Source organism: Mastomys coucha, unplaced genomic scaffold (genome assembly GCF_008632895.1).
Source record: "Mastomys coucha isolate ucsf_1 unplaced genomic scaffold, UCSF_Mcou_1 pScaffold2, whole genome shotgun sequence".
In the NCBI taxonomy this organism is placed as follows: domain Eukaryota; kingdom Metazoa; phylum Chordata; class Mammalia; order Rodentia; family Muridae; genus Mastomys; species Mastomys coucha.
In genome coordinates, this window is record NW_022196902.1 from 12538317 (window position 1) to 12549478 (window position 11162).

Sequence of the window (11162 nt, forward strand, 5' to 3'; positions counted from 1 at the left end):
GGGCATGTACAGGCAGGCACACACAGATCCACATGCATGTACAGGCAGGCCCTCACAGATCCATGTGCACAGTGGAGGTACAGCTGTCAGGTCTGCTTCACAGTTAACACTTCTTCAGACTAAAAGTTTCTTCACTATCATTGTATCACTGTAAAGTTCTTCATTATCATTGTATCACTGTAAAGTTTCTTCACTACCATTGTATCACTGTAAAGTTTCTTCACGATCATTGTATCATTGTAAAGCTGCATGATACGGATATATACGTGTCCTTTCAGGTAAGACTCCCTTCAGCTTGGTAAGAAAAGTATTTGCTCCAGAATTGCGTGCCAGACATATGCCAGGATGGTGGTTTTGGCAGAAGCAGCCTTACATGCAGGAAAGGCAGAGCCATAGCCAGAATAAGTCTCCACCCAGGAAGGACATGAAGGGAGGGGTCCAATAGAGTCAGGTCACTGTCACCCAGGGAAGAGCACCATGCCTGGGGCTCAGTGTCTGGTCTCTGCTGTTGGCAGTTCTGGCACACAGCAGCAGCCTTAGCCAGGTCAGCCTCCGGGAGTGGAAATCCATGTTGTTGAGCCCATGGTTAACCCCCATTTCTACTACCATGGCCACTTTGTCCATGTGCACAGGGGTGGCTGGAGAAAAATGCTGACTGTCCACAAGACAATCTCCCTAGCTACTTGATTACTGAACTCCTCCTCAGTTGAGGTAACCTGTTCATGAGCATTTACACAGTATCTTCACATCTTTTGCCTGTTTGAAGAGATCCCTCCACATACTTCTTCCCCAGATGTCTTCCTAATCAATTTTCCAGTCATGCTTTTTCCAAATCCCTCACCCTTCAGCCAGTCCCTTGGCTTACAGCTCATGAGTCAGTGAATAGTTATCTGGCCATTTCTCCTTCTAGACAAAATGTGTTCTACCTGAAGTTCCTCCCACTGTGAAGATGTCCCCTATAATGCTTCAGCTGTCTACTTCTGGGTGGTGCCTGCATAATGTGCAGAGCCATTAGTAATCCGGGCCCTAGTCTTCTCTTCCTTGGTCAGCCAATCAGAGGGAACACCCACTAGGCTACAGGTGCATGCTTGGCATCAGACGGCATTGTAACAGTAGAAACCATAGGCATTGCAAAACTTCATGTAACTTGCCTATGCATTCAGAATCTGCTTAGGTGTGTATATATACCATTCCCATTTGATAATAGATGGCTGCTCTGCACAACCTACTTTATGACTCGGTGGCCCAGATAACACCCAGCTCACTAGTTCAGGTCTCATGGTAACATAGTGACCTATTGTCAAATGTTCAGTTTCCACTATGGCCTAATAGCAGGCCAAGAACTGTCTTTCAAAAGAGGAATAGTTGTCTGCAGATGACGATAGAGCCTTGCTCCCAAAGGTCTCTTCTGTGATTCACCTACAGGGGCCTGCCAAAGGCTCCAAACAGCATCCCTTGTTCCCAAACAGCCACCGACACTTCAGGTACCATTATGTCTGCTAGATTATATGGTCCAAGAGGTAGAGCAGCCTGCACAGGAGCCTGGACCTGTTGTAGAGCCTTCTCTGTTCCAGACCCCACACAAAGCTAGCAGCTTTCGAGTCACTTGGTATATGGGTCAGGGTAACACACCCAAGTGAGGAATGTGCTGTCTCCAGAGTCCAAATAGGCCCACTAATGTTGTGATTCTTCCTTGGAGATGGGAGGAGCCAGGTGCAATAACTTATTCTTCACCTTAGAAGGAATATCTCTACATACCCTACCCCTGGTACCAACCTGTTTTACTACTGAAAAGAGACACTATGACCATAGTAACTGATAAAGAAAAGCATTTATTTGGGGCTTGCTTACAGTTTCAGAGATTTAATCCATTCTCATCGTGGCAGCACATAGGCAGACATGGTAACTGGAGAAGTAGTGTAGAACTCTACATGGAAATCCACAGGCAGCAGGAAGAGAGAGACACTGGGCCAAAAGCACCAGCCCCCAATGACACACTTCCTCCAACGAGGTCACACCTCTTAATCCACCCAAGTAGTGCCAGTCCCCAATGACTAAGCATTCAAATATATGAGCCTATAGGGGCCATTCCTGTTCAAACCACCATGGAAATGAACAGACAGACAGACAGTATTCAGGTTTCAGTCTGTCGATGTGATATAACGTGCTGACCTGAAGCAGTGTACGGGAGGAAACAGCTCGTTTGGCTCACACTTATGGAGTACAAGTCTGTCTGTGAGGAAAGCCAGGGTGGCAACTCAAGAAGCAGCTGGAAGCAGAAAGCACTGAGGACTGCTGCTCTCTGGCTCCTCTCAGGCTTGGGCATTGCCAGCCTTCATATACAGCACTGCTTGCAGTGGACTGGGCTCTGCTACATAATTAACACACAAGACAGTTCCCCACAGACATGCCCACATGCCAACCTGATTGGACAATTCCTCAACTTAGAGACTCCCATCTCAGGTCTTGGGACTGTCAAATTGATAGTTAAAGCTAACTATGACGGTATGGTTAACAAGACACTACCTGGGCCTAATAAGGCTAATGGCAACAGTTGTTTTTAACAGATCTGGGGAGGACCTCGGGCCTGCTGAGGGCCACCCACTTGGCTGCATATACCCTTCATCCCATGGGAAGCTTATATGGCCCCGTCTTCCTCCTGACCTAATACAAAACATCTCATTTTAAAAGGTTTCGTTAGGTCCAGAGAGATGGCTTATCAGTTAAGAGCATTGCGTGTTCTTCCAGAGGACCTGCTGGACTCTGCAGGCACCAAGCATACATACAGAGCCTGTATATGGGAATATACAGGCAAAATTCCCATACACGTATAATTTTTTGTAAGATTTATTAAGGTGTCATTACTTAAAATTAATGGTAATTACTAAAATTCATCTATGTTCAGATGTTCAAGTCGCCCCCTTTAAAGATTAATTGTAGACTCTCTGAAAAAGCAAGTCGCCACCTAAATGTCATTGGTGTATGCTGCTTCTGACAGAAACAAAGCTGGTGGGTGGGGAGGGGATGAGCAAAGGTCTGTCCGTATCCATAGCAGAGTGTGGCCCAAGTGGGGGCTTTCCTCCAGGTCTGTGAACTGCTGCCCTTACCATGCCTGGCCTCTCTTCAAAGAAGCACCTTTATTCTTGTCTTTTCCCAGACAAAAGATAGAGGAATTGGCCCGAAGAGTGGCCGAAGAGCGAAGTCGCAGGGAAGAAGAAGCCCGCAGGCTGGAAGCAGAGCAGGCGCGAGAGAAAGAGGAGCTGGCGCTGCGTCTGGCGGAGGAGGAGCGGGAGCGATGGGAGAGGGAGGAGGTGGAGCGCATGCAGAAGCAGGTGTGGGCCCTGCCCCAGACAGGGGCTGTTTGCACATGAGTGGGGTGCAAAGCAAATGCTGGCAGCTGCTCCCCAGGGGGTGGCTCCCAGACCGTTAGGGCTGCTAAGCTAGTGGGGGTGGGGGGCGTGTCTCCAAGAAGAGTAAATTCTTGGCCTGCCCAGTGTGGGGAGCTGGGTTTACCAGACCGGGGATAAGCAGTAGTAGCAATTTGTTTTCAGAAAGAAGAAGAAGCCCGAGCCCGGGAGGAGGCAGAGAGGGCTCGGCAGGAACGAGAGAAGCATTTCCAGAAAGAAGAACAGGAGCGCCTGGAGAGGAAGAAGGTAGAGGCTGGGGCTGAACCCTGGAACCGGCATGGTTCTGCTTCCTTCCTGGGTCTCAGGTTGCCCGAAGCCTCTCAGGTTGCCTGAAGCCAAGAGACTTACTGGTGCTTTGGTCAGGAACAAAATGTTCTACTCTTGCCCAGGAAACGGCCCTCAGTCTTAATTCCAAGAAAGCCACCAGAATTTCCTCCTTCCCCAAAACAAGTTATTCTACCACAGCGGTTAAAATGGTTCCAACTTCTATTAATAACTCCAATTTGGATGAAGAACTATGAATTATATTAATATTATATTTTCTCCACATTTTAATAATCTGCTACTTTTTTATCTCTGGAATGTGCCGGCTGGTATGCTTTGTGTATCTTATCCGGTCTTCTGTGTTCTTTTGCAGCGACTTGAAGAGATTATGAGAAGAACCAGGAGGACAGAGACAGCCGATAAGGTGCTGGCATGGTCTTTCTAGCTGCTCTTGGGAGGCAGTCTCCTGCCCCTGGGCTGGCCTCACTGGACATGACCTTGAACATCCTACAACTCCTGCCTACTTCCCAAGGCTGGGGGCTGCCGGCGTGCCTGTGCCCTGTGAGCTCTAACTGTCCTTGATATGCCTTTAGTTCCTTTCCAGTCACCCCCAACCCCAGATATCAAACCTAGGCCCTTACAGGTGAGCAGCGATCTTCCACTAGGAACTTCAATTTAAAATTCTTCACTTGGCTTCTTTCTTTTTCTAGAAAACCACTGAGCAAAGAAATGGTGACATAGCCAAAGGAGTTCTCGCTGGAGAGACAGGTATTTCTTCTGTCAGTGCATATGCACATGTGTGTACCCACAGAGGCCAGAAGAGGATGTCCAATCTCCTGGAGTTACAGCTGGTTGCAAACTGCCTGACATGGCTGATTTTAACTGCTGAGCCATCTCTCCAGCCACTAAGGCAATGGCTCCCAACCTGTGGGTCACACCCCCTTTGGGGGTCAAATAGCAGATATTTACATCATGATTCATAACAGTAGCAAAATCACAGTTATGAAGTAGCAAAAATATTTTTGTTTAGGATCACCACAGCATGAGGAACTATTTGGAAGGGTTTCAGCATTAGGAAGGCTGAGAACCACTGGTCTAATGGACGACTTTAAACGTACACATCTTTTTTTTTTTTTTTTGGTTTTTCGAGACAGGGTTTCTCTGTATAGCCCTGGCTGTCCTGGAGCTCACCCTGTAGACCAGGCTGGCCTCGAACTCAGAAATCCGCCTGCCTCTGCCTCCCAAGTGCTGGGATTAAAGGCGTGCGCCACCACGCCCGGCTAAACGTACACATCTTGATAGGATTTTGTTTGAACTAGTCTCATTCTGTAGTACAGTCTAGATTTGAATTCTCATTGTACCTGAGGAAAATCTTGAACTCCTTATCCTCCTTCCTCTGACTCCCAAGTGCTAATATTACAGGCCTACATTACTACCCCCAGCTTAGATTTACACGTTCATAATTTGTATTTATGACAAGTCTTATAATAAAAGATTTAAACATTATCTCTCTTAATCCTGACTTCAAAGGAGAGGTACACTTTAAAACATGCTGATTTTGTCATAACTTGTTCTTTACTTGGAACTGTGATCTTTGGGCAAATTACTGTTTCTTGGAGATTTTAAAACAAAAGTGGCTGAAATAAAAATGGAATCAGCCTTCGTTTTTGAGGTCCCTTCTAGGATTAGTTTCGTTTCTGGGTGAGGTTCTTGGATAGTGCAGTCTGATGCTTAGTCACTGGTGTTTGTCCAGAGAACACCTCCGTGTTAGCCCTGTCACACTTCTGCTTTGTTATGCTTTGCTCAGAGTTAAATCTACAGCCATTGAAGAGCACCAGCTCCCCCAGGCCCATTGCATAACGTGGTATTTCCAAGAATGTTTCTGCTGACATGTTCTATCAATGATTATAAGACTTTTTAATATAGCCCACCCTGGATTTGAGTCAGATGTCAGTAAGGTTGCCTTAAGCTGGACTCCTAACGTTCATTAGCAAATTAGGTAGTGAAGCTAGGGACACACACTGTGGGCCTCCATTTGTGAAGTCACATCCTTCTAAGTGTGACTGAATCCAGCTGAGTTCATAAAGCAGCGGCTACCTCTTCCATGATGATCTGCTCTGAATCCTCCTCTGTCAGCTAGTCAAGTCAGTTAGCCACTTAGCCACTTCGTCAGTTGGTTGATTTCAGTGTGTATGTCCAAAACTTAGTACAAACAAAAATACCAGCAGTGGTTATTTCTGCCCTTCAGTCGGCAGAGCAGTGGGAGCTTTGCCCGTGTTAACACAGCTAGTGCCTGGCAGGCAGGAGCAGTTATCCAGGAAGGATGGGGTTCACTTGCCCAGCATCCCACAGGCAGTCAGTTGTACAGTCAGGTCAGATGTCCAGGTTCTGGATCCTGGGGGTGGGTTTGATGGTGGCATATTAGTAACTGTTTGTTCTCCTTGCTGTGTGCAGAGGCATCTGCACTGCCATGTATGACCTCTCCAGGAAACGGAGAGTCTGCAGAGAGCCCACATGGAGTCATTTTACAGCAATCACAAGTGACCACAGAGAGGTGAGTTCACGGGCCTTTTTCACTGAAGTGGGTGTGCGTGCATGTGTGTATTACAAAGTGCTACATAGGTTCACCCCACTCAGGTAGAGTGCCAGAAAAGTTTATTTTTAATTTGTCTCCTTAATTTTTTGTAGAACTTACAACTCTAAGAAAAGGGAAATCAATTTTTCTTTATTCCTCATGGTGAGATTTGAGTGTGTATTAAGGAAAATTATAGCCAGCCTCATTGGTGCATGCTTGCAATCCTGGCATCTTATAAATCTGAAGCAGAGTTAAAAAAAAAAAAAAAAAAAAAAAAAAAAAAAAAAAAAAAAAAAAAAAAAAAAAAAAAAAAGAAAAAAAATGCAAGGCCCATTTGAGCTCCAGAGATAGATCAAAGCAGATTGTCTGCTTAGAACAGAGATGGAGAGGAAGGAAAAGGGGAGTTTGCTCATCCTGTACTAAGAGTGCTTTGAATGCTAGTGTTTCTGATGTGTGGGAAAGCTGGGTACAGTCACCCCAGGACTTAAGGAAACTGAGGCAGGAGATTGTTGAAGATTTGAGACTGGTCAGTACTACTTAGCAAAACTGTTTAAAAACCAAAATAGATATGGTTGGTTCATAACTATAATTCCAACACACAGGAGACTAAAGAAGTTGGATTAAGGCCAACCTGGGCTACAGAGTAAGGCCCCCCAACTCAATAACAAAGAAAAACACATAAAAACGAAGTGGAGCACGGTGGCACACATTGGTAATCCCAGAACTTGGAATATTGAGACAGGAATATCCAAAATTCAAGGTTATCCTTGGCTAAGTTTCATTGAGTCTAGCCTGACCTCTAGATTGAGACCATATCTTCATGCAGAGACAATGAGAACTAATTCATATCCTCACCAGTCATGTATGAAGATTACTCCCTGCCCTTGCCAGGACCTTGTTCAAGCCCTAAGCCCTCTCCTCACCCATATTCTTTCCACATAACAGATTCCCCACAAAAAGCATAGAGAATTTTATGGACATCGGGTTCTCACACTAGTTGACCTGTAACTAACTGTATAGACCAGGCTAGCCTCATTTTCAGAGATTCCTGTGCCCCTGCCTCTGCCTCCTGGGTGTCTGCCACCATGCCCAGACTCACACAGAACTGAAAAAGGTGGGACCAGCAAAATGACTCAGCAGGTAGAAGTGAGTGTCACGAATCCCGATAACCTGAGTTCCATCTTCAGGACCCACATGTTAGAAGGAGAAAAGTGACTCCTCAGATTGTCCTCTGACCTCTCCTTATACACCACGGCATGTCTATGTCTATGCCCACACACAAATAAATAAATGTAATTTAACTTCTCTTTAAGAATTGAATGCCTTTAGTCCCAGCACTTGAGAGGCAGAGGCAGGCAGATTTCTGAGTTTGAGGCCAGCCTGGTCTACAGAGTGAGTTCCAGGACAGCTGAGGCTACACAGAGAAACCCTGTCTTGAAAAACCAAAAAAAAAAAAAAAAAAAAAAACCAAAAAAAAAAAAAAAAAAGAATTGAAAGTCAGGCATGGTGGCACATGTCTTTCATCCCAGGCAGAGGCAGGTGGCTTCTGTGAATTCAAAACCAATAGTAAGTTGCATAGTAAGTTCCAGGATAGCCAGGACTATGTAGAGATACCCTGTCTCAAAATAAAAAAAAAATAAAAATAAAAAATTGAAGAGCTGATGATGACCTGTTTCTATTGGTAATGACCTGTTCTAACAAATTAGATAAGTATTATAAGTTTTTTGAATCTAAGATGCAGATTTGTCACAGCTCCCCATTCATATTTGCTAATAATGATATAGCCAATGTTGTATATTTATTTTTAGTATTGGAGGGCACGTGTGGAGGCGAGGGGACAATCTTGTAGTGTTCTCCTCCTTCACTTCTGTATGGATTCTAGGAGCATGTCAGGCTATCAGGGCTGGCATCGTCGGGCAGCTAGTACCTCTACCTCCTGGACCATCTCGATGGCCCCAAGCTTCTGTTTTATTTCAAAGCCTTAAAATCATTTTAAAATAATTGTTTTTTCTAAAAATAAACTTAATTTTAATTCATCCCATGTTTGATCTTTCACATCTTCAGTTCTCCAGATTTGGAAAAACAACCAAATGAAAATGGAATGTCCATACAAAATGAAAATTTTGAAGAAGTTATAAACTTACCTGTTGGATCAAAGGCATCCAGATTAGATGTCACCAATGAGAACCCAGAAATTCCTTTGAAACCAATTTTGGCCTTTAATGATGAAGGGACACTTGGGCCCCTACCTCAGGTAGATGGTGTGCAGGCACAACAGACCACAGGTGAGCTAGTCATCAACTGCTTTGTTTGGTCATCAGAGTGGATACCCAAGAAAGGATGAATGATTGTTTTGTTCTTTGAGGGAACAAGGAAACCACTGTAGAAAAGATTGTGCATGATCATGGAAACTGAATTTTGAGATGTTCTGGGCAACTCCTAGGCCCTTTCTGCCTCCCTCCCATTCAGTCAAGCACACACCAGCTGATCGCGTTCATCAGTATTTCCTCATACTGTCCCTAGGACGAGAACTGGCCAAATTCCAGTTACTGAATGGAGTCCCTAAGCTGAGTGGAAAGGGTCTGCATTTTTCTAATACTGCTCTTAAATATGCTTATGAACCCCAACAGTCTCCTGGTTTTATGTATGTTTGGTTGTGTTTTTGTGGTGCTGGGGATCTAACCCAGAGCCTCATGTGTACTAGGCGAGTGCTCTGCCACTGAACTGCACTTCCAGCACAGTTGCTTAGTCTTCTATATGATACTATATCTAAAGGCATATGGTGGGTTTCTCTTTTTTATAAACATAAGATATTGCCATAGTACTCAATTTTAGATGGGTCATATTAATCTGTCCTCTTTTCTGTCTCCTCATGTAGAAGTTATATGAGCATTTCCTCTGAAGAACCAAAGCAAACATTTTCTACAATGAATGGAATTTCAGGCTCCAAAGGAGCGCCGCTCTCCAGTGTCCTAAAGAGTTCTTGACCGTCATTTTTAAAAGACGTATTAAAGCCAGCTGAAGACAACAAACTCAGTAGCTTTTCTAATCATTTTCGCCAATAGAAAGAAATGCCCCTTAATCTGATTCCCTGAGATGGCATTTTCCAATGTATTCCTTCTTAGTAAATCAATATTTTTCTGTGTTCTTTAAAAAGACAAAAGAGCATTTCATTATAAAAAGAAATGGACTAGCAAGGCATGTTTATCATGCAGATCTTTTTTATCCTTAAACTCCAGTATATAAGATTGGCAAAAATAAACTACCTTTTACAGTGTAATTCCTGACAGTGAGTCCCTCTTTGCCCTCCAGGTAGAGTGAGTGGGAGGGTATTTAAACAAATCTGACTGTTTAAATATTACTGCAAAAACAGTTTGTAGAAGCAGAAGGTGGCCAGGTTACCTGGCTCTTGTAAACACAGCTCGTCACGGGTATCCTGCAGATGCTGCTGCCACAGTCTGCTAAGACTCCTTTACAGAACTACACTGGCAAGTTTGAAAATGTGAAAACATTTTTTTTTCGAGCAAGAAAATAATTTGCTGTCCTCTCTTTGTTTTCTGTTTTTGTTTTCTATTTTGTTTTGTTTCTTTCCTACTTTTTAGAGAATGGTTTCTCTGTGTAGCCCTAGCTGTCCTAGAACTGGCTCTGCAGACCAGACTGACCTCGAATTCACAGAGACCCACCCACCTCTGCTTCCCGAGTGCTGAGATTGAAGATGTGCGCCAACCCCACCAGGCTCAGCCGTGCTCTTAAGTGATGTATTTATAAAGGCTTTTTTTCAGCTACATAAAGTAGAACAAGGCAGGGTGCAGACATGCTCTAGCAGATGCACTCTGCCTGCTGCTGTGGGAGCATGGATGTCCTTGTGGGACTCTCTGAAGTTTGTATGCTGCTGCCACCCCAGTGATGGTGGGAAATTCTTTCTCTTTGCCTTACGTGATCACAAATGATGTGGGGGAAATAAATATTTAATATTCCTTTAGATCAAAGAATTTGGATCTGCTCGTTTCAGAGCAATGAAAAAGAAATGATGTCACATCGATGTTGGGGGACAAAGACTGACACAGATGGGCACAGATGACCTCGGTGTATAGGGACTGTCAGCTTCTCCTGTCTTGTCATTCTTCACTCCTGCTGCTCAGCCCTGCTGTATAAACTTGCACTTTCATTTGCTAACATAAATTCAGTTTTATTTTCCCACTTAAGAGACAACCAATGAGAGCCGGAGACAGGACCGCAGAGGGCAGCAGTGTACCCTTCCCACTATGATGTACTGGCTTTATACTGATACTAACTGGTTAATCTACAAGATTTAATATGAGACTATCAGGGTTCTTTTAAATCTGAGCTTACAATCTTTACCGACAGTTTGTAAAACATTGTTAAAACATCAATTTGTGGGGTTTCCTTATTTGGTTGTCCTTGTACATCTAGATATTGTATTAAAAAAGAATCTGTTTAACAAATTTGTTCTATTTATTTAAATCTACCAAACATAAAATACAAATAAAATGTTTGACATAGTTTTACTGCAGGGTTGCCTGTGGTTTGACTTCATTCAGGTAAATACACACAGGCACACAGACACACACACATCCTGTCTGCAGAGAGGGCCTCCTTCCGCTATGAGGCTAATCTTCCAACTCCTAACCTATGCCTCTGCCCATGATTGATTTCTGAGTCTTCAGATTACTCTCCATTTAACTTCAGTGCCATTTTCCAAGTATGTGGGAATTCTTGTATAGGATGGATTTACTTAAAATTCAAAGTCATCATTGTATTTTGGCTAAGTCATCTTTTTATGTTTATATATTGGAGCTGATATATATGCCTATTAATAACTAAAACCTTTCTAAATAATCAAGTTTTAATTAAAGGTGATGTAAATGTCTCATTACATTTTGTTAAGATCCACA

General features: G+C 43.8%; 1 protein-coding gene across 6 annotated transcripts in view; it reads left to right on the plus strand.

Annotated features, from left to right (window-relative positions):
* The window catches only part of Map7 (microtubule associated protein 7), a 52713-nt gene extending 41935 nt beyond the window's left edge, over positions 1-10778 (plus strand). For 4 of the 6 annotated variants that reach the window (XM_031380537.1, XM_031380538.1, XM_031380536.1 and 1 more), the window contains exons 12-18: positions 3158-3332; positions 3552-3653; positions 4045-4095; positions 4382-4439; positions 6126-6225; positions 8311-8531; positions 9125-10712. In XM_031380537.1, coding sequence (XP_031236397.1) covers positions 3158-3332; positions 3552-3653; positions 4045-4095; positions 4382-4439; positions 6126-6225; positions 8311-8531; positions 9125-9135 — 718 coding nt within the window. In that variant the 3' untranslated portion in view covers positions 9136-10712. Of the gene's footprint in view, positions 1-3157; positions 3333-3551; positions 3654-4044; positions 4096-4381; positions 4440-6125; positions 6226-8310; positions 8532-9124 lie in introns of all 6 variants that reach the window. The other 2 variants (XM_031380539.1, XM_031380540.1) reach the window with 1 other exon arrangement.
* The last annotated feature ends 384 nt before the right edge of the window (positions 10779-11162 follow it).